Source organism: Myotis lucifugus, unplaced genomic scaffold, assembly GCF_000147115.1.
Source record: "Myotis lucifugus unplaced genomic scaffold, Myoluc2.0 scaffold_80, whole genome shotgun sequence".
NCBI classification, from domain to species: domain Eukaryota; kingdom Metazoa; phylum Chordata; class Mammalia; order Chiroptera; family Vespertilionidae; genus Myotis; species Myotis lucifugus.
This window is the reverse complement of record NW_005871128.1, coordinates 454,626-479,297: the sequence shown is the minus strand read 5'-3', so window position 1 is coordinate 479,297 and position 24,672 is coordinate 454,626. Positions and strand designations below refer to the sequence as shown.

At 35.9% G+C, this 24,672-nt stretch overlaps 1 protein-coding gene across 1 annotated transcript in view; it reads right to left on the bottom strand.

The window, feature by feature from the left end:
* MLIP (muscular LMNA interacting protein) overlaps nt 1-24,672 on the bottom strand; it is a 178,879-nt gene that overhangs the window by 84,143 nt on the left and 70,064 nt on the right. The window contains exons 6-7 of the mRNA XM_023755584.1: nt 17,267-18,835; nt 6,868-6,939 (exon numbers count right to left, since the gene is read on the bottom strand). Coding sequence (XP_023611352.1) covers nt 6,868-6,939; nt 17,267-18,835 — 1,641 coding nt within the window. The remainder of the gene's footprint in view (nt 1-6,867; nt 6,940-17,266; nt 18,836-24,672) is intronic.

The following is a 24,672-nucleotide window of genomic DNA, read 5'->3' as shown; positions in this document are numbered from 1 at the left end:
GCAGCCTGTTGTTCATGTGTATTTGGCGTCCCTCACTAAATCCCCTGCCAGCCTTGTCACCTCACACAGCCTGCTGTTCAGTCATCTGTCTGGTTCTTTTGGTTGTGATGGCCCCTGGCATTTTATATATTAGGATAGCAATGAATTAGAGGTCTGTTTTCACACTAAAAAAATGTTAACATTCTGATGTACATCTCTCTTGAGATTTCATTTTCCTGATAATTTTTGAGGTTGGGCTTCTTTCATATGTTTATTCCCCTCTTCTTCATTGACACGATTTCATTTATCATTTGCATGGATGTAAGCTGTTCTATATTCTACTTTATTCTCTGTCAATAGCATACTTTTAAAACAAATCCACAGTGAGCCTGTCTATCTGAGGCAGACAACAGATTTCATTCTTCAAAATGCTTTATCTAATTCTTAGCCTTTTTCTTTTACTCTACTTATATGATACATTTGTCAGGTTGAGAACTCTATCACTGTGCACATAACTTAATTATATTGCATCATAATTACTTTTTCAATTGTAGCTCCACCTTACTGGAAAATTTTTCCTATTTCAATTGGGAAAATATGGTATTTATTTTTGTATATTCAGGAAAGAGCACTTGATAAGTGCTCAATAAAAATCTTTAGGATGGATTGAAAGGGTAAACTGAAAAGTAAATGAAATTAATTAAAGAATCGTTAAAAATGTGGTTTTAATACTCCTTAGTAAAATGTCCTAGAGAAGTAGTTTAAACTCTTTAAATATTTTAACTAACAAATAAATAATTCCTTTCCCCATATTTCAATTAAATTTGTTCAAAGATCTGAGCATACAGTCAGTGTTGATTTAATGAGAGAATTTTTTTTCAGATAAAACCAATGAAGGCTAATATCCTGGTTACTCTGTGGGAACTTATTATAGGCAAACACAACTTTCATTTGGGCTATTTAAAATGCTGACATTTACTCAAAGAACAAAAATAAATCTATGCAGAATGATTGGAAAATTAAGGAAGATAACGGGTATTAGGTCATTAATGTGCTGAAACTTTGAAATGGGAACAATACTAAGACTGCATTAAAATTTGGAAGGGTGTTATTTTGAGTTTAAACAGCTTTGAAATTTAGTAGAATTGATTTTTTTGTTGACAAGAATTTATCAAAGTACATCTTGATCCACTCTTTCTAGCAGCCATAAAAAGTAGATTCTTTCTCTATAGTAAAAAAAAAGTATTAAAATTAAATCTCTATTAACAGGAAATATGATCATCGATTGCTTTTTCACAACTTAGCCAGCAGGATTGTATTGATGTTTCTTTATATTTATTCATTTTGAGTGAAGTTCTCTCAGATATTTTCCAATAAAATATTTTTATTAAAAACATATATTTGTCCACGAAATTGGACTATAGTCAAGTGAGGCATAATTGGGACATGCTTTGAATTCCATTTTCAAAGAGTCTTAGTTAATATACGTTATCAGAAATATTTTCATTAAAAGTAGTGATATTTTGCTTGGGACAGCCAACTTTGTGGCACCGGTTTTTTATATTTTTTTTAAAAGGGAACTATTAAATTTGACGTTTAAAATAAAATAGTTTTGAGATCCATACTACATTATCATTAATAGCTAAGAATTATGAGCAAGCCTTGTAAGTCCAAGTCCTTATGGGAATAGATGCCAATAAACTGTAATCGGTGTTCCCCAGCAAAGGGAGCATCTCTGATGGAACTGCAAACAATTTTTCGTCAGATATATTAAATCAGTCTAACCTACCACTCTCTTTCGAAATAGGACTAAGTTCTAAAAAATATCTAAAGATAGAATGCGTAGTTGCACTCTAAATGGAGTTAGAAACTTAACTGCTTTCAAAGGAAGAATAATCTAAAAGGGTTTATGAAACTTTTTGTGATGCCTACTCTATCTAATTGGGTTGGATTTCAAAAAGTTCCTGGGCAAGTTACTATATTTTAGTAAGGATCGAATTAACCATCCAATTCAGCAACCTACTAGCCCCACTGCTTTAAGGTATCTACTTGGCATCTGTGATCATTAAAATCTTCACAGAGCTGTGAGGATAGTCAAGTACTCAGCTTAGTGTCTGATACGCCGTTACTATGGCAGCCATTGTGACTATACTCTTTAATTGTTAAAAGGTGCCAAGTCTAAAACCAACTCACTTCCTTTATAGAAGAAAGGCCCTTATATCTTTTCCATGGAAGCAGAATTGATAAGGCTATTCTACCCTAAAGAAAGATTCTTAATTGTCATCATCCCAATTGCCATACACCAGACTCCTTTATTTTTATATCCTCTGAACAAAAGTTTGTCTTAAAATCCTGTGGAATAAAATTGGATATTTTAGAGACATACTCAGCTATAAACTAAATTAATTGATTCAATAAACCTTTAGCAAAAATCTATATTCTCTCAAATAGCTCATGATAAAAAATAAAACAAGCAATATGCATAATTAAATATGATTTGCTAAGTGTTTTTAAAAGAGCTATGTGCATGGTAGACAATTGCCTAAGGAGAACCAATCAGTTTAGAATTGGGTCCTGGCACCTCTCCATTGCTAAAGAAATTGGGAACACATTCACTATTTATACTAATCTAAATTAAGAGATGTCTCTCTAGTATAGGCCATATGCTAAGTTAGCAACCAGATTTTGTTAAATTTTTCAGACACATAGAGATCCTAAAATAGTCTTACCCAAAGACATATGTTTAAGCACATTAGAGTTTACCAACTCATGTCTTAAAAAATTAAACTAGCAACTTAGAATAAATTGGTTTGACAGCTGATGAGATATTTCAAATCTTTTAAGTTTTTATATTTTTGCATAGTCTTCAAAGTGGTTGTTTATTTTCCTTCTACCCAAAATAAATTTTATCCCAAAAGTTTTGTTTGAATAATTAATACTGTAATTTATATATGCTATTTATAAAATTGAGCTCCTCTAGAATTTTTCTTTCAAACATGTGTAGCTTATGAATGAAAAGTATCTTTAAAATGCCATTTGTTTAGTATTATGTCATTTGTTGTAAAACAGTAGTGATATAGCCTTGATTTTATCCCAAAGAATACTTGTGAGGAAAGTAACAAAGAATTCAAATTATTTTTCAAGAAGAAATTTTATACTATTATTGAAAAATATTAATTACTCAAGAGACAATAAAGATCCATATTATATGATTTCATGGAAATATTCCCACCTTCTTCTTTCCTTTCCTGAACACAAGTGCACAGTGAAAATAATAATCCATTTATTTAGAATATCAATATGTGCTCTGCAGTTTAATTTTAACTTTTTATCCATTGCTATCAAACTCAGATGATAAAAAGAAAGCTTAGTCAATAAGAGATACTTTTAACATTCTCTGAGAGCAGTACGCAAATAGAGACTAAAAAATAATGTCCACATCAAAATTATTTTCTCTACAGAGCTCAGCATATTGTTGAACATATTGTAATAAGGTCTGTGGACAGCCGAAAATGCAAAGTAATCTGATTACTTTGTTCCTGCTTTATTATCACTTGTATTTCATCCTCATCTCAAGCTTGGAGATGATTATTAGCAGCAGATGAAGCCAAAGACCCTGAAGCAAACATGTTAAAAGATGATGCTTACATTTACCTCTTCCTATAAAGCTTTAGTTAGGACAAGCTAAAAATGCTTTCCTTCTAAACGTACATAGGAAAAAAAGATAGAATACTGAATATGCTATAAATTTCAGTTTTGATGCAGAAAATAAATTATAGAACAGAAGTACCAGAAACCTCATATCCCCTGCCAACAAAATGTACTCTTTTGAAAATTATGTGCTTCATCTAGGGGTGATTAAATCTGAAACCAATCCAGTGATTCAATGATGGCTTAATGTCTCATGGTAAGGGATGCCTGTGTTTGAATTTGGAGAAAATCTGGCTTTTAAAAATAGTGTTATTTTTAAGCAACCTTGGTTCCTTACTAATAATTGCTATACTATATTCTATAAAGATAATGTTGTTTAAAATGTCAACCATAGGTTTAATTTGACTAGGGGAGAGAATTAATTGTTGAATTAAGGCTTGAATCAATTGTTAGCTATCTCTTCAAGACATTCTACAGTATATAGAAGCTAACCGATTATTATAATGAGACTGCAGCATTACCCTACACTTTAAAGGTGGTGTTCTTTGTTATATTAAACAGATCTCAAAAAACTTCTGTGATTTAAAATATTCCATAATGCTAATGCTTTCCAAAATAGATGAGCTTCTGATTATTATTGTCTTAATTTTCTCACTCAATTCAGAAATAAAACCCTGCGATTTAAACATCATAGGATGAGTTCTATTGTATAAACCAGCAGTTTTCAACCTTTTTTCATCTCATTGCACACATAAAGTAATTACTAAAATTCTGTGGCACACCAATAAATACATTTTGGCCCATCTGACAAAAAAAAAAAGTATCATATTGATTCGTTCACACTGGATGGCTATTGTTGTGTTGGCTGTTATTATATTTGACAATCTAAGGGAAAAGAGGTCAGTGCCCCTGACTACATAGTAAGGTATTACATGTTTTAAAAATTCTTGTGGCATGCCACTTGAAAATTGCTGGTATAAACAGATAGGTAAAAAGGTCTAAATTACCAGATTTATTTTTTTAAAACTACAACTATGAAAAGAGCAACACAATAATATTCAAGAAATATTAGTGGAAATGGAAATAAGCTCTCATAAAATCTTGTGATAATACTTTTGCTATTTAAAAGTTCTTACACAGTAAAGTTTCTTATTGAGGAGCACATACTGTGGAAAAGCCAGAAAAAAATATGTGGAATTATACAAAGGCTCTAAAGCAAAAACAAACATCAAATCATATCATGAGATCTTTGAGCAATTCATGGTCCAAAAATATTTATGATCCAAAAATAATTTATCTTAGCCAAGAGATAATTACCCACATTATTGCTTGTATAATAATCAATCCTCTCTAGAATAATATTTTAAATTAGGCATCATGACATTTACATTTTGGTGTACTAACAACAAAAATAATAATTTTCCTAAAAAATACGTTTTATTCAAAATTGAAAACACAAAAACTCTCCCATATGAAGTTGTATTAGATTAAATATATAGTGATACCACCATACACATTGATGAAATAGGTCTGTGATAAAATTAGAAATGAAGTTAATGGTTCTTCACTTTTAATGACTAAGAGATTATAATGCCTAAAATCCATTTAATTGGAAGAGAGCTGGCAGACAGAAATTTTGGAATGAATAATGCCATCCAACTTTATCTTACAAAAATTTTTCAAGAAGAAGTAACTGCTGTTTTCCTAAATAAAACATTCATATAGTAGAAGCACTTGGGTACAGAAAATATGACAGGTTAGGTGAGACAATTATGATGAAAGGATACCATGACACAATAGGCCCCTATCCTCCCCCCAGCCTAGTGGCTTTAGGGGGAGAGTTCCTCCCATTTCTGCAAAGGAGGCACTGATGATCAGATTTCAGAAATGTCCATCTGAAATGGGCAGAGGGTCTGTGCTGAGGGAACGCTGCTATTATGATTCAACATAACAATAGGCCATTGGAATAAGAGGCAATTGGTGTACTTCTTGCATTCTTCTGGAGCCTCCTGAAATCAGAGCTTTAGGACCATTATGTATTAAGTTATAAAAGGTAGAAATTTAGAAGAGAAGCTAGAGAAAAATCTTCCAATCTCCCTGAAGCCCAGTGACACCCCCTAACCCTCAGTTCAAAGCTTATAGATACATATAGTAGAGCCTCAACTACATGTGTATAATTTGGAATTAGTTATCAGAGATATAAGATTTAAGAAATCTTCCCACTAATGCTCACCTACATGCTACTTAGCATTTCCCACTAACAATTCCTACTTTTCAAACAAGAGATCATGCAAAGGTTTTTATTTCTCAGATTATGCTAAAATAACAAAAAATGTAGATTCATAAACCTGTGGTCAAAATTCTACCTGGTTGGCAAACATTAACATTATACAAATGATAATAACAGTATTTGAAATACTAATTACACTGGGGGGGGCATAAATGAGTTTAATGCACAAAGAGATAAATTGCCTAAATAAATATCATCAAAATAACATATGAAATGAACAATTTCATAGATTTTATAATTGATTCCACTTTGATTCTGATATAATCCTCCATTTGGCCTTCATTTGAGCATCTGCAATGTGCTTATTGAACCAGAGGCTGTAATTTAAGTTACCTACTGAAGTAGAATCCTATAATTTTATAATTCGTATCTGAATAGCAAAGAAGAGTGCCCTCAAGTCATGCAAAAGCATGGGTCATTGGAAGTGATGTAAATCTTCCCTCTCATTTATGGAAGTAGGATCAGTAGCCAGCAGGAATGTATAAAGAGGTTTAGCCCAGGATGGGTTCTAAGGAGCTAACCTGGATACTCAGCTAACTGAATATCTATACTGTGGAAGTCACTTCAAGTCACCAAGTTTTGACCAAGCTGTCCAGTTTCACATGTAACCCCATTTTGTCTCTACTCTTTTGATCAATGCCAATAGAGGTGGAAGCTCTTAAATGTGACAACAATCTAAAATTCCAAAGGACAGGATCTATCCAAATCTAAATGAAGTTTCCAGGGCTACTTGACATTGGACTGGACACTCTAGGCTCATATCTAGCCTCTAGTGATAAATTGATGATGTCTTCAATTTTATTCACCAAGATGTTTTCTTCACATCATCCTAAACTGAGAGAATTTTATTTTAGTACAGACAGAACTTTAAAACAGAAATTTTAGAAAACATAACAAAAGTTACATTATAAACATAAAATTTACTCTGCTTTTGAGCCAACACTGACCTTCTGTTCCAAAAGCAACGTGTTGGTAGGGATTGCTGCAAAAGCCTTGTAGCTTGAACTGGTCTTGTATTGCTAGAACGGGTAACCAGAAAGCAAGAGTGGAGATGAAAAGAGGGAAGAACATGACATAATTTTAGAGTAGTTCTACCAGGTTAAATGACAAGTTATCAAAGAAAACAGTTATTATGCTTGACCAACGTGTTTTTGACAGAAAAAAAAAATTAGCTTCCATGTTAATATGTCATTAGAATGAGAAGCAAAGAACTATCACAGCAGTAAAATATCAGCCTAAGGATAATGGCAATTATATGATATATATCTTCAGAATTAAAAAGTACCACTCTCTAGAAAGTTATATATAAACTAGAGGCCCAGTGAATGAATTCGTGCACGGGTGGGGTCCGGCCAGCCCGCCCCGATCAGGCCAGGCTGGCTGTAGGGTAGGATGTGAGAGGTTGCCGGCCTGCCCTGTTCCCGATCAGGGTGGAGGGGCCAATCGGGAATGGGGCCGGCTGGAGGGAGGGGTTGCGGGCGGTTGGTGGGCTAGTCCCACCCCCTGGTCAAATTCCTGGTTGAACTCCCAGTCAAGGGGACAATTTGCATTTAGCCTTTTGTTATATAGGATTTCTCATTAGCAGCATTTCCTCATAGGAGTGCTATTCTTTCAATGTGAGGGTTGTTTTTTATTTATTTTTTGTTGTTGTTGTTTTGATTCTCAAAGAAAATTATTTTTTATAGTGCCATAATTAACAAATATCATGCCAATAAATTATATTGAACTTATGATACATTCTCTTACATCATTTATAAAAATAAAGAACAGAATACATAAAATTTAGTAGCAGTTTAATAAGCAGCATATTTTGAATAGAAGTGATTTCATCAATTTAACTCTAAACTGGAAAAAATAGAAAGCTCTTGATCTTAAATTTATTTTTTAGACCTTATCATCTCCTGTATTTTCTAATATTGTAATGTTAATGAATCAAATGATAAAATGTCCTGAGTTTTAATTACAACTCAGTGTAATATAGTTTCGTTTTGTGTAGTATTGGGGGGAGAAGGCTGAACATGAGGGAGTTGTAGAAATCAGGATAATATGCATAATCAAAAGCCCAGCTTTGATACCGCTCTGGGTTCCAAGCTGCTTAACTAAGTTCAAGGCTCCTATCATTTCAGAAGCCCCTGCCTCAGGCAGCTTCCCCAGGGACTCAGAGACAAGGAGAAATCTGCACACAGCTACACATTGCCTCAGTCCACTAAAAAGCAAACTAAACGGTCTACAGAAGAAGACAGGGCAATCAAGTCAAATAAATCATTGAGTTTTATGGATATAATTGAAATAACCTTCATTAAACTGGTGCAATGAAGGTAAGAGAAATCAAAATCCCAGACCTAAAAGAAGTCTCAGGTCCCTTTTAAGCCCTAAGTCTCTATATTCACTCTGAACTGCTATGGCCTCCAGATAATACCTTATTTGGACAAAAACAAAATGAAATGTCATCTCTTCATGGAGAATAAGAACTGACATTTATTACTGGGAAAATTATATATATTGCATCATTTAATTTTCCAGAAGCCGTGTAAATAGTCATTAGGAAAAAGAGACATGGTGAGGTCAGCTGTAGTCTAGTCTAAGACTAAGCAGCCCATAAAAAGTAGAAACAGGTTTGACATCCAGGCTTGCCTGGATCCAATAGCCATCCTTTCTCTATAAGATCATATATTCTCCCAAAGAATATGTAAAGACAAATAATATGAAATAAAATATATCATTAATACTCCATGATGATTTTATTGTATTTAATTGGAATAATAGCTGCAATAATAATAGCTAGCAATCACTATGAGCCAGGTATCATTCTAAAAGCTTTTTGGGTATTACCTCATTTTATTATTACAGCAAACCTATTAGGCAGATACTATGTTAAATCCATTTGATATATGGAAACTTAAGTAACTTATGTGAGGTCGCTAGCTAGTAAGTCATAGCTGGGATCTGGATGCAGATACTCCACCTCAACAACAGTGCACTCATCTACCATATTCCCTTGCCTGTCATTTCAGGAAGCATAATCATTTATAACATTTGTCCTCCTGTCTTCAACTGCTCTAAAGATTATAGCTGGAGAAACCTGTATCTTGTTAATGCACATATTATGCCATAGAATCTTAGAATCAGAAGTGATGTTGAAGGCTCTCTAGTTTAACGCCCCCATCCAAGACAAAAATCTCTCTGATCCTCTGTTCTGCCACCACATGAAGAATTGCCTACCTCCAAGGCAACAAATTTAGCATAATTGTTAGAATTGGTGCAAAATTCCTTATATTGAGCCAACATACAATACAACCATTCCATTGTTCCTATTTCTCTCCCCTTCTAATCATGTGCATTCTAAGAGCTCTCTTCAGCATGATAGTTATACTGCTATTTCTATCAACTCCTCCTTACCAGTCCTTAACTGATGAATTTCACTATTCTTATCATTTTGCTCTGTTGATATTTCTTTAAATTTTGAAAATTTATGTGTTTAACTAGATGTATTTTTTAACACAAAGTAGAATATAATCATCACCTCTATGATTTGACAATAAAGTCAACTAATACAATGAAGATTATAATAATTAGAATTGTCTCCTTGTTTTTGGTGGTGAGTTTAGAATATACAGGAGAGTGACGTTGGAGTTAGTTCATATTGTTGGATCATAGGAAGCATGGGAGGAGAAGGCCATATGAGTACAAAGGCAGAGATGGGAGTTATGCAGCCAGAAGCCAAAGAGAGCCGGGAGCCCCAGAAGCTGGAAAAGGCAAAGACGGGAGAGTGGAGAGAGTGCAGCCCTGCTGACACCCTGACTTTGGATTTCTGGCTCCCAGAACTTCACGGTGGCCTAAAATCTCTAATCCTTTTATTTTTTTAAGAATTTGTTGAAATCAAACTCTGTAGATATGCTTTTTCTCTAGATCCAAAAATAGTACTTTAGGCATTGTCTCTATCCAATTTCATCTGACTAGATTTGGATTGTCACTGTAAACTATGAAGATAAAAATTTTTATATTATTTCATGAACCGTTTGCCTAGGCACGTCATTTGTATTTTCATTCAAGTCATATACCAGTGATAAAGAGCTCTGGCCTACCCGGTTCTGCCATCAATCAATCCTATAAATATATTTGGATATAGCAGTTCAATTCATAAATTCATTCAATAAAATATTATTGTGTATTTTGTGATATGCATTGCTCTAAGTACAGTGAACAAAACATACAAAGCCTTTACTCTCTAGAGCTTGCATCCTCATGAATAGAGACAAACCATAAACAAATAAGAAAGCAAAGGAAATGTTTTAGAAAAATAAATAATAGGCAGAAATGTGAAATAAGTTAATGGATTAGAGAGTGACCTTGAGGATGTTTTGGATTGAGGACTTGGAATAAATGGGAGTTCACAGAAACAAGTCATTACACTCACATGTCTCTTTTTGTTCTTGATATAGTGAGAGATATCACAAAAGCTAGAACTTGGAGGGCATTCAATAAATAAAGGTCTGTTGCTTGAAAAAAATGTCTGACTTCCAGTTATAACTGTTGTTGTAAACATTCACAAACTAAGAATATAGGTTATAACTTTCAGAAATTATCTTCCATTTTTTTGAAAAATGGAACATATGGCTCACCTTTTTTCCCTGGTAAATCTCTTATTTCCCATCAGTTACAATGGCTTTTCAATAGAAGTAGAAATGTCATTTGTTTTCAGACACAATTTATCTAGACCAGGAAATATGAACTTACTCAGAACTAGGCAATGTTTCTAGTTCCTCATCTATCTTAGGCTTTATGCATCTCTAAGACATCTATCGCTTTCTCTTTTCAGTCTGAAAATCATTCTTGTTGCCATAAGAGATAAGTTTTAGGTTCACTGTATTTCCTCTGGGTTCTTTTAACAACATTCTAATTTGGACATATTTCTTCCTCAGCATTCTAAGGCTTCCAGGTATTAAACCAAATTCATTTCTTTCCCTTCCTTTGTTTAAAAATAGAAATCACTCTAGTCAAGGTAATTATAACTTGAATAATAGACTGTCATATTACAGGTTGGAATCACCTTCAGCGAATCACAGAAGGTAGACCTGACCAGCCTGACCCTGAATCTAGCAAAATATGTAATGATACTTACTGTATCCCTCCAATTTGTCATCTATGCTTTTAGTCAACATCCAATAAATATGTCTTAAATATCCACTACATGACAGGTACACTGCAAAGTTTAGGTTTAGAAAAGGAAATGGAGTTTTAGGACATAAATGTATCAGAACAAATCCTATTTATAGGCAATCCTAGATATTACAACATAAATCCTGGGTGTGAGGATGGGGATAGGAAGAGCATATCCTTCTCCTTCAGAAAATATTCCCCACCCCTGTCCTATCCCCTGTTGCCTAAATTTCCACACCAGGCTCTAGTAATAAAGACCCAGGAGATCTCAAAGTGAACTAACTATATTAGTTGCCTGAAGAATCGGAGATTTGAACTCATGGTTACACTTTAAGTAAAGGTGACTAGCAGAACCTCAGATTACATAAATGACAAAAGAGAACTCTAGTGAAAAGGGTGCCTTTCATTATGGCCAACTTCTCTTGCCAGAAGCATCGATGAGCATATATACTTCCTGCTCTTCAGTGACATGCTTGCACTTCCTGAGTCAGAATCTCCCTAAGGGGAAAGCTCAACTGAGGTCCTGATCCAATTCACAGAAGAGATTGTCAGACACCTGCCTTACATCTGGATCACTGGCAGAGCACAATCTCTATAATGATTTTTATAACTAAAGTGAAGGAGTAGGAGAGGGAGATGACAGTGGCAGCTACTAAGAAAACTTCCTAGACTTTTTTCCCAGGGGCCCTCTCCATGGCTGACTTTATCCTTTTGTGCTTCTAACTCTCTAAATGTGTAATACTTACTTCATTGTATTATAATATTTTTGCCATCCCTATTACCCTGTAACATCTTTTAGGGGAGAATTTCATATTATTTCCAACACCTAATATCATCCTGGCAAGAACAGATGCTCAGCAAATATTTGTTTGAAAATTATGCTGATTCAGAGGACATAAAAACCCAAAATTTTAGTTCCTCATCTTCAGGCCAAGCCTTAGATGTTGGAGACTCTCTTTCCCTATTCAAGCATGCCCCGAAGACATTTCCAATGCATTAAGTTCCTAAAGTCATCTTCCTTCAATGATCTGAACTTTCAGGTTTGAACTCATGACCTTGAATCTTTGTTGTTTTTTTAAGTAAATTGTGCTGCTATAAACATAGGGGTGCATATATCCTTTCTGATTGGTGTTTCTAGTTTCTTGGGATATATTCCTAAGTATGTTCTTTGAGTTAAACTGCACAAGTGTCTCTCAATTAAAATGCAAATATTCCCCAAGGGGTAAAAAAAAAAAGGTTTGTCAATCCTTGACATTGTAAATGATTGCTAGGATGAATTCAGAAAACCTAGCTAGAGAGAAGCAAAGAAAATGGACACAGCATTGGTTAGTATAGAGATGGACGTGACAGATAGCAGGAATGGGAGAATCATGAATCTAGAATCCCCTGAAAGTGCCAAGAACTTTGTGGAGGAGGTAGAGTAAAAGACAAAAAGGAAACAAGAAGGTACGTATGTGTAGTTTAGCTGTTTTACTATTTCACATGTGGCTAGCTTTAATGATTGCTGAATGTTTTTCTACCTACAAAATATATACAGAAATATTATCTTTGTCTTCACTGCTGTAATCTCCCAGAGCCACCATCACTTCCTAGATTGTTGCAATACCCTCTTTTTTTTGTTTTTAATCCTCACCTAACCACTTAGCAACACTAGCCAGGGCTGCAATATCCTCTTAAGGTCTCCTTACTTCCTCTCTCACTCTCTTAGAGTCTGTTCTTCACACACAGCCAGATAGATAAGATTGTCAGTTATCTATTCAACCTTCCCCCACACACGCCAATTGCTTCCTGTTTTACTCAAATTAAAAATCAAAGACTTAGAAGTGGCCTGCAAGATCTCACAGGCCTACAATAGCTCACGGTTACATCTCCTTCTGACAACCTCAAGTTCCCTCACTCACTCCACTCTGGCCACACTGGCTCCCCTGTTCTTTGTATCTGCCAAACACTCTCTGGTCTCAGGGATTTTTCCTGACTATCCTCTCCCATGAGCAACACCTCCTTGCATGTCACCTTCTAAAAGAAACCTATTATGACCACCCAATATTAATTTGTGACACCATCCCTTACCCTGCTATATTTTTTCATTACCACATATGACCTTCTCACACACAAGAAAATGTACTTATTTGGGAAGGGGGGGGTTATTATTGATTATTTCTATTCCACCACAGAATATAAACTTTCTATGAGCAGGCATTTTGCTATTTTACTTGTGGCAATATAGCCTTACAACTTGGAAAAGTGTCTTGCACATATCCTTGCACATAATAAGCACTCAGTACATATTTATTGAATGAATGAGTGGTTTGTTTGAACCCTCATTAAGTATTTTAGCTCATGGAGGTATATTTCATATTGCTCATTTCCCATATTATATACGGATTAGCAGAAATGGAGAAAATTACATAGAGACTGTTGCCACCAAGTTTCCAGTATGATATATTTGGAAATGTTTTGATGCCTTAAAGGAAAGAGTTTATTTAAAGGACACATATGTAATACCTTAATCAATAAAGAAAAAAAAATTTTTAAAAAAGAAAAATATGATGTTGAAGATCCTAAAAAAATTTAAAAAAAAATACCACCTACAAGTTCATAAAATATCAAAAAGCTCCCAACTAATTCTTTAAATATGCTGTTTCCAAATAACTTTAAGGCCAACACAGGCACACCATCATCTTGGGTGAGTGTATGGAACATCATGACTCACTAGGAGAAATTTTAAACTGTTTCATAAATAAATGCGAAATATATTACAACCTGAATACAACTCCATGGATTAATTGTGTGATATTTAGACTTTCCCAAGGGATTAAAAATATCTCAGACAACATGGATGCTGATCAAAGAGTAGCCTGAACAGCATCCTGGGAAATGTCCATCCTGTCTACAGCCATGCTCATATTGTGAAATGTTATTCTTAACTATATCTGATATTAAAATATGTCAACTGTATCAAACTAATGCACACAGATTCAGAACCTTAAGATTCAATCTATGAAAAAGAAACATTACACATACTTTGTACCTGAGTTTAGCTCAGCATGCTCTACTGTTCCATTTTATTTTCATATCAAAGGCCAGCAGGGCCCAGACTTTGAACTAATGTCATTCAAGTATTCATGTTTTAATATGATGGCCATTTGTATTCCAGGACCTCTTTCCTTTTGGGATCTGGCACTAAGTGAAACTGATCTATATCTGAAGCTCTTTAATTTCAAAGATAGCCCTGTGCTCAGATTAGCAGCACAGAAGAAGGAGCAAGACGAGAAACAATCCATAAAGGCATGAATTCTTTGATATCTCAAAGCTTTTGTCTATTTTCTCCTATCAATCTATAAAATAATCTTAGCAATTTAATAAAGACTAGTCAAACATCAAAAAGAAACTGGGATAAGATTTCCGTATCCCAGAATCCATTTTAATGAATTTTTATATTCAGGTTACAATTTCTGCAAAAATAGTTTGCAATAAAAAAAATATATACGCAGGCTGATTTTTTTTACCTGGAGAGATAATAGCAAGAACAAGGAAGAAATAAATAGACAAAGAACAGCATGTCTCAGAGAGTGACTCTTTTTGCAGAAGTTATCACAAGTTTTACCCATTATAAGAAATATTTTTCTGTTCAAAGGATCAGGTAAAAATAGATAAATTATAATTTCTCAATATTTCTATATTTTAATTTACATCAAATTTATCGTGCGTTTCTAGAAGCTTAGTTTTTAGCTTGGAAATAAAGAAAATAAAACAAAATAGAGGGCAAATGCTGAAAGTTCTTTAAAATTGGGAGCAGTAAATGAGCTGTGGAAAAACAGGTCTTTAACAAACTTGATTTTAGGATAAAAAAAGGACTTAGCTTTAGCAAAAGCCCCACTGGGCCAAGCCTCTCCCAGGTCTCTCCAAAAACAGGACAAAACATGAACAAAGCAAAGTGACCACAAACAGAAACACTTGGACGAAGCCTCCAGAGTACAGTCATTTCCCACAGAGGTGAGGAATGATTTAGGTGCATGGCCATAGGGTTCAGGCAATACTTGTTAATAAATTCAGGAAATGGTAATGTTTACATCACCAGGCTTTTGTAATATAACACAAATAAATTTCATAATAGCATATGCATTAAGAAGATAATCACTAGGTCATTTTACCTCAAATATACAAGATTTTCAATTTAGAATTATAAAAATGTTAGATTTTTCTCTATCCCATTTGCTTTGAAAGTTTAAAATGCAAGGACTTAATAATTTCTAATAATACATTTTAAATGGCTCAAATATTATATAAATTGATAATTCTTATCATCCTATCTAATAAAAGAGAAACATGGTAATTAGCTGTACATCCGCTACCCTTCCCATTGGCTAATCAGGGCGATATGCAAATTAACTGCCAGCCAAGATGGCAGCAATGAAACATAATAAATTGTTCACTGAACTTCAGTTTCTTGGTGTATAAAATGAAGAAAATAATATTACCAATCTCATGGTCATAAAATTAACTGACATTGTCCCTTTTAATTAATTTTTAGCTATTTTGAATAACTACTAAGATATATCTTGATTCACAGAAAGCATTTGATATCTGTTACTATAATCATCATTACTATTATCATCACTATTCAATGATAAGCCAATCTTCTTGTGTCTCCACATACATTTCCCTGGAATCAACTTCTATATATTTGTCAGATTATTTGCCCTTTCTGAAATATCAACTCCTTTCTCTTCATTAAGATAAATACTAAATATTTCAACTGGCCTGACTCTCATAATATTTCTATTATATCAAATTCAGTGCACAATTATATGTAATTGATATTATGCTATGTTAACATTTCCTTATACTTGTTTTCCAGCATTACTGTAGATTTAATAACTCTAGATAGCTTCTCCACATTATGTATATGTATTTTTGAATAAAAAATTTTAAGACAAAAAAATTCTCTCTTACTTTCCTTAAACACAGAAGCACATATATACACACATCTCAAAAAAAATCTAGTATAGAGGTAGGCACACAGTGGGTGTTTAATGCACGCATGCTTTTTAAGTTAAACTACATCATTAGTAAGAGCATGTGAGTTGTTTTATCTTTCCTATCCTAACTTCATCCTTCAAACAGAGTTGGACACAGTCTCCATGGAAGTTGGAAGCAGTAAAACTGTGTTACTTCAATGCACTGAACTGAAAATTTGAATTCCCTCTTAATACAAGCACTTTAATTTTATTTTATTTACATAGCAATGACCAAGTTCTGGGTGTATAATATGCACATTCTAATTATTTGAGAATAGCTGGGAAGCTGGCATGTCCTATAGCAGTGTTACCTTCTTCCAAAAGATATGAGCTCTATGGATCACTCCTTCAAATATTTCCCTTCTCATATTAAAACAAATGCCAGTTTCACATCTCTGCTCAGTGGGTTGCTTTGGAGCACTCAAAAGTCAATATTTCTACTTTCTTAATTCTATTTCCTTATACCCAGCCTGTCTATTTTCTCTGTATTTCAAATTACTAAGTTTTTTTGTGTTTATTATAAATCAAATCATTTTCACATATAAAGGAAATTTCTATTCCCTTTGCCCTGTGTGGATATAGCTAAATGCATATTGATTTAGCTTGAGGTATGAAGAGCAATAATGAAATCAACCATGTAGAAGGGGAAAAATTAATAATTATAAATGAATGATGGCAAGAAAAATAGAAAGTTTTAAATTGGCTTGGCCTAGAATATGGGCCTAGATCTAAGATAATATTCCTTTTTACACTAATCTTATCTATAATTCTCTCAGTACAGAATATTTTTTATGGATAATTGATTCCATGTTATTAAATAGTTAGACATGTATCATATCACCAAATCTCTACTAGCTGCTTTAAATTCCAGCTCTTGAATCAATGATATAAACCATATTATGCCTAAAACAATAAAAATATAAGAATTTATCATAACAGGAGGATACACAAAATCAGAATTTCACAGAAACATGCACAACTTTAGACAGATTATAATTCAACTCCATGTTCAAATATACCAAATCCTAGCCACACCCTAGCCCCACACTTGCACTTTCTCATAGGAATAGAAAGAATGTCATAATCACTGATTTAACCCCCTCTGCAAAAAAATCTTCTTCCATATTTCAAAATAAGCATGCACCATGCAACATGCAAAAAATACCTTGGGTTTCTTATTCTCAGGGTCTGTTGGCATGGAAAATGCACAAGGTGAAAACCGCTCCTTGGTTCTTGTTAGAGAGGTGGAAGGTGATGGGGTCGAAACAGATGACCTGTGGTCAGATATTGAGCTTTCCGATTTCCCAAATCTTGAAGGTAAGGTGCCACTGCCACAATTTGGGTGCAGTGCGGAAGGACTGAGCTGGGGTGCCCGAGTGGGAAGATTAGCATGAGGGGGAGGGGAGGACCCCAATTTGGGAAGAGAGGCAGAGCTGGCACTGGAGACAGGCGGTGAAGTAGGAGCAGAAGGATTCTGCCCTTGGCCAGAGAGCTGTGGTGCTGCTCTCTGGGATCTGTGTAGCAGGTCTGAAAGAACTGGGGAAGGATGGAAACTTTCCCCTGGAGAGGAGAGTGTGGCTCTTTGGTTAGTGGGAAATGCAGACGGTAACATAGAGGAGGCTGATGCAGAAGGATATGTGTAAATATCCCTGGGCTTTTCTGGACCCCTGAGGTCAGCATCCCTTTTGCTCTTCCAAGAAAAAGGATAAAATCTTTGTGAAGCAGGAGGAAGACCTACAGGACTCGATGTTGTTTGCAGCAGGGAGGGGATTGAATTACTCTTTAAAGAAGTGGGTGATGGTGTCTTCTCTACATTCAAAGAAGCAAGGCTACTACTTTCATGTTTTGTGGGAGAAAGGGGGTGTGCCTGAGGAAGGGGAGCAGATTGGGTGAAAAAAGGTAAGTGAAAGGATGGCTGGCTAAATTCAGAATCCTGGTGTTCCCTTTGCCCAGGAGACCTGGTGCTCAGTGAGCAACTGGAGAGAGATTTTTTAGGTGTGGATGGGGCTTGCTTTGCTTTTTGATCAAGTGTGAGTGTGGACGAAGCCAGGGAGTTGAGAGAGAAAGTGGGACAGGATGCAGGGGACAAGGGTCTCTGGTGAGAAGGGTTTGACTTGAGGATGGCAGTGAGAAGAGAAAGCCGAGAGGGCACCAGGGATTTCACCCCTGACCTTGAGAGATTTCCACTAGAAGACATTGGGCTACAGAGAGTGGAAGAAGAGCCATGGAGAGAGGAAGTAAATGGCTTTGGACTTGGAGAGAGTGAATGCATGACAATACGGACTGGTAAGTATGAGGCTGAATTCGACTTCAGAGAAGCACTGGAGGACGGTGGAGGAGAAGAGGGTCGCAGACTTTCTCCAGAGCTAAGGACATGTGAGGCTGACGCTGTCTTCTTCAGAACTTCCAATGTCCGTCCAGGTTTTTGATCTGCTTCACTGGGACTGGACAAATTAGAACCTGATAACTGAGTGGAATGGGGAAACTGAAACGTCGAGGAGGTGCCTTTCGATGCAAAAAAGGGTGACGAGTGAGTGGAAGTTTGAAAATACGAAGCTGTTTCTTCCACCAAGGCCCCACTGGCGTCCAGCCTCCTAGTGTGGAACTCCTCTAGGGCAGAGGCCCCGCCGAGCTTAGCGGGGTCAGGTGGTGCTTTCTGATTAGTTGGAGAAACAAAGGAGAAAGCAGGTGGTTTACAGGCAAGCTGCTCAGAGGTAGTGGAAGAAGAAGTTGACTGGAGGAGAGAGAAACAGACAGATTGTAATAGGACATTATTTGTGAAACTATCAAAATAGTCTTAGCACTTGTGTGGTTATGCAAACAGTCCCAATAGTTTACATGAAAAGAGGCACCCTAAACCTCCATAAAAATGGAAAGAATTCTGTTTTGCCAAAGAGGCACTGTTTTGAATTTGAAAAAGAATATTAAAAACTTGAAGTATTATATACAATAGCTCATTTGTTCCCCGGAATGAGCATCAATATTAAATTATATTTGCATATTTCCATTTAGAAATTACTCATTGACAGAATCTAAAAGAGTTATCTTAATTTGGAATTTGTGTGATTTGAAAAGATTTAAATCACCATCAATGTAAATTTCAAAATTCCCTCGGAAAATGAAATAGATTTTCTTTCATTGTAAGAATATAAACCATCATATAATAATAATGACTACAGTCCTTAAAAAATTTAACGTACTTCAAAGTTTGAAATCCTAAAAATCTGGACTACTGTTACATGTTGTGAACCTAAAAAAAAATGCCCAGAATTCAAAAGATGTAGCATCCAATATCAATATACAATGGTAAACAATGAGAGAGTGAAAGCAAAGTCCAAAACAGAGAGGGGATTTTAGCTTACAAAAATATTTTCCCTAATTACTTGCCAGGATAAACACATAACAAACAACTTGGTTATTTGTTACTGAGACACATATTCTTTCATATCAAAGGAATCCAGAGTACTTTATAAATGTAATCTATTACACAGTGCAACTAACTCATCAATTCCACACAAAATAAACAGACAATAAAGAAATAATGTATCCTTGTCAAGCTAGCCTGTGTAATAACATGGTTATATATAACATATATTCCTGTGCTCTATTTTTAAGACAAATACTGAAATTATAAGTGAGTCTAAAGTCAAATCTTTTAAACAGAGGTTTTCTTTCAAAATTATTGATTCGATTCTATCAATTCATAAGAGAAACTACTCGTGTGTAACCAAGAATTTGGGGAAATAATGAATATTTATTAAGTGATTTTATATGTATATATTTTTTGCATTACATAGCAGGAAAATGTATGACAATAATACTTAAACTTAATAAAAGGTTGATTTAAAAATCCAGTAAAAGATACTTCTTGGTTTTGCTTAAGGTGTCCATGTTAAGGTACCCATCAGTTCTAATGTAAAGATTTTCATATCATATAGTTTTGAGTTCTGAAAACCATTTAAAACTAATAAATTCAAACAACTCACCCCAGACTTTCCAGTTTCTGAGCAAATATACACAAAATATTAATTTCTTTTTATATGTAAGCCACATATGTGTTTGCAACACAAAATTCTTGCCACAATAAATATTTGAGTACATTGGCATAACCCAGAATATCCATAAATACGGGACAATTGAAATCAAGCAGAGAAATTGAGAAAGAAAGCTTAAACATTCCCTCACATAAGTTTTACTTAGAAACAATTCTACTTAGTCAGTGGTTGTAGAACTGTTTCATGTGATTAATCATAAACGAAATTCTTCTCTTATTGTTTCCAATGATGGCCTCCTCACAGAAGGAATGAAAACAGTTCAAGACCTGGTAGGATGCCTTTCATGTTGTGCCACAGCTTTTAGTAAAGAATTTTATAAATTAGTAATAAAACCCCCAAAATCCCATTATCTTTTCAGTCATGTTTCCAAATAACTTCAATTTATATGACAAACTCATTAATTTATCCTGATTATTCATCAAAATGTCATGATAAAATCATAGGGCCATAATTTTGAGGATCTCATTCAGAGGAAAATATTGTTCCAACAAACTTTTTCAAGAGTATGGATTCTAGTTACCAAATTTTCTACTACATGAAGTCATATTTTAGCTAATATAAGTAACTCAGTTTTATTGTACTTTTTAATAGTTAATTATGAAGAACTTCTAAGAGAAAAACCTGAAAAATCTAAGAATGTTTATCGTTTATATTAATCTACATATTTTTATATTTTTACATCCTGTATATTAATAAATATTTATAATATATTCATTTCTAATTTGTAAATATACTCTGCTATTATTCTAATTTATCCTAATATAAAAATGTGGCACCATGGTTCTTTAAAATTCCAAGGAGGGAAGAATGGATTTTTTAATGAAAAATACTCATCGTCCTGAGTTCCTCTCAATAAGTTTTTTAAAAGAGGAGCTAAAGACATGAATGACTTTATGCAGAAAGAATGGATACCTGTCAAATGCTCAGTGAGTTGCCCAGACTTTACCTCTTCCCTGTAAATCCCTTATTTCTCTATTGATGTCTATAAATTATTTCCATCCTTTCATTCTCTCCCATTAATAACTCCTCCTGCTGTTTGTTACTAGGTTTGTTACTGTTACTCTAATTTCTTCTCCCTCAAACGTGTTCTCCTTCTTCTCCACTATTTATTTCTAACCTGATCTTTGTTGAGTCCTTTGCTTCAAACATCTCTCAGAACTACCCCTGACTTTGTACTCCAATCCCAAACCCTCCTCCAATTACTTGAGCCCCCTTACCACACACCTCCTCCAAAGTCATTCTCAAAACTCTCTTTTACTAGAAAGACTGTCCTGAACCCTGGAATACATTCACATAATCCTAGTAACACAGGACACTTGCAATGTTCTGCTGTCATCAGCTTTCCTTCCTGTTCTGAAAAACAGATCTTCCAAAAAGTCAACACTCACCATCAACCCTTTTCTCACCATTCTCTCACTGTACTCAACAACTTAGATTTCTTTTCTCCAAGGAAAACTGAGATTACCAGGAAAATCCAATTTTCTTGATCTACCCTTTTTTTTTTATTTTAGAAAAATTATGACTTCTCACTTTTTAAAGGTTAATTTTCTCTATGTACTCTGAGTCACAGAAGATCCTGTCTTAGGGATCACATTTCATCAGTTATCCTCATAGGCTATGCATTCATCCTTTTTGTTTTTTTACTAGCTCTCTCATCTTAACATAAATATAAAGCAGAATTTTTCTAATATTTAAAAACATCATAATAAATATCATCTAGACTATAAAAATTTTCACCATTCTCTAGTCTTTTCATTAAAAAGGCAAAGTCCTTTTGTTTGCCCTGTTAGCTCAACTGGCCATATAATTTGTTTTGGCCAGTAGATCATTAGCAAATGTGATATAAGAAGCAATGGTTAGAAAAGCAGTATGCATTGCAGCTTATTGGCTTGCTGAGTGCAGAACATTGCCACAATGTGAATGAGTCCAGCTAGTCTTCTGGAAAATACAATACCACATCTCAACTAACAAGCCACCAGACAGCTAATCATCTACAAACCAATCCAGAAGCCAACTGCAGACACAAAAGTGAAACACAACAAAGATCCAGTCCTGTGGAACCACCTGGCTGAACCTTGCCAAATTGTTGACCGGCAGATTTCTGAGCTAAATAGAAGGTTGTTGTTTATAAACACTAAATTTTGGCGTGGTTTGTTAAGTAATAAAAGCTAATTAGAAATGTATGTATATACGTACACTAAGATCTTTGTGGATCCTGTCTTTCCCACAGTTACAGGTCCATGTTGTTCTCTTGACAGTTATATCTTTAACATACAATCACTGTATTGATTTCCTTTTCATGGCAAACACACCCTAAAGTGACTTCCCAGAATCCCACTCTTGTATAATCCCCTCCTCAAGTATGGGTGGAAGTTGTCACTTGCTTCTAATTAATAGAACCTGGCAAAGGGAAAGGAATTTTGTAGATGTAATTAAAGTCCCTCATCGGGTGACTTGAAGTTAATCAAACAGGAGATTATCCTGTGTGGATATGACCTAATCAAGTGAGTTTTTAAAAAAATGAATCAAAAGGTTAGAGATCAAAGTAGCAGAGCAAATAAATAGAATAAACATTTTAAGCCACTAAATTTATGGAGATCTGTTATGCAGCCATGGAAAACTAATACACTTTCTACTGGCTTCTTAACAGTCCCCTCCATCCTCTCTTCCACAGGCACTGTTATCACCATTGTCTACAATGATTTATCATTTTCTAAACCCAACAGGCGAAGATAAGGGATTCTTATCTTTTCTGATTTCTCTCTAGAAACTGACACTTTCCATCTCTCCCTCCTTTTCAAAACTGCTTTATTTGTGGCATCTGTTTCATCAGTCCTCCCCTTCTTTTAGCCTCTTCTCTTCTATGCTGGAACTTCTCTGCTGATTCCTAGAAATGCCTAAGCACTGCTTGTTTGCCCAGAAAGCTGGTACTTAACCTTTACACTTTAGCTCATCCAATGTGAACCTTGCCTGAGGTTTGAGGCTGATTTAGGTGTCCTCTCCTGCATTTCCTTGAATGTGTTACCTTTCATTGTCATTGTATTCAGGTGCATCTGTTTTCAAGTTCCTTGAAGGTAGGTGCCATGCCTTTTAAAGTTTATTCCCTTAGTGTCTAGTGCATGGCATATTGCCTTCCTGAAAGAATGAAGAAGTGTCGTGTAAATGTAAGGACAAAAGTACATACAGCAGGGACATAGTGTCTCCTTAAAGAAGGCCTCATTACCTTCAGAGATTGTCCCCTCTAACTCTGCTACAGACTCCAGACAGTGAGGTTAGGTGAGGGATGGGGAAAACAGTGACTCTGATGGCCAATTTAGTTTTACCTCACCAGAGAAGAAAAAAGAAATTTGAGTTCTGACATCAAGTCAGGAAACCCTCCTTTTAAGGGCTCCATCACCTTTCTGCTGGAATTGACAAAGCAACTTGATTTCCCATAAATGTACTTCCTCTATCCCTTGAGCTAATGGTACAAATGATGTTTCATCCAGAGGAAGCAACAGGCCATCAGGCAGGGATCAGAGGGATTCCACCAGCATCAGAGCAGAGCCTGGGGCCTCCCACAGAGTCAGAAAAATTCTCCTACGTGTGTCCAATCTCACTCACCATAGACAGTTACAAAAAGATTAAGAGAACAGAATCATACCCTCACCCCAAGCAAGGAGGGAAATGGGGAGATGGCAGTGGGAAGATCACTAGAGAAAGGTGGTTAAAAAATTAAAATCACCACCTGGTGAATTTATTCAAAGATAAAAGAAAATATCTACACTAATAAAAGACAAATATGCTAATTGACCATACCTTCGCTATGCCAACCAGCCAATCAGAGCGACTATATGCAAATCAACCCAACCAAGATGGTGGTTAATTTGCATATACCTGCTGGGAGCGAAGACTGAAGACAACTTAGAAGGAAGCCAAGCGCTGCAGAAGGGAGCAAAGTAGAGGCGGTGGAGACAGGAACGGAGCCAAGATGGCAGAGGCTGGAGGCGGGAGCAGAGCTGGGGGGCGGCAGGCAGCCAGGGTGCGGCGGGTGGTGGGGGTGCAGGGGGCAGCGGCGGGCGGCGGGCGGGGGGGCGACGGGAGGCAGGAGGCCACGAGAGGAGGTGGGAGGTGGCAGGAGGAGGCAGGCGGCAGGAGGAAGTGGGCGGCGGGAGGAGGTGGGAGTTGGCAGGAGGAGGCGGGATGCGGGAGGCGGCGGTGGGCGGCGGGCAGCGGGCGGCGGTCAGGGGGGCAACGGGAGGTGGGAGGCGGCGAGAGGAGGCGAGAGGAGGTGTGAGGCAGCAGGAGGAGGAGGGAGGAGGCGGGCGGCGGGAGGAGGCAAGAGGCAGCAGGAGGCGGGAGGCAGGAGGAGGTGGGAGGGGGCAGAGGTGGCTGAGGCGGGAGCAAAGCCCTATTCTTGCAGGGATCTTCCTGCAACGGGGCCTCTAGTCCTATATAATGAAAGGCTAATATGAAATAGACCAAACAGCAGAATGACCGGGTTGCTATGACACACACTGACCACCAGGGGGTAGGC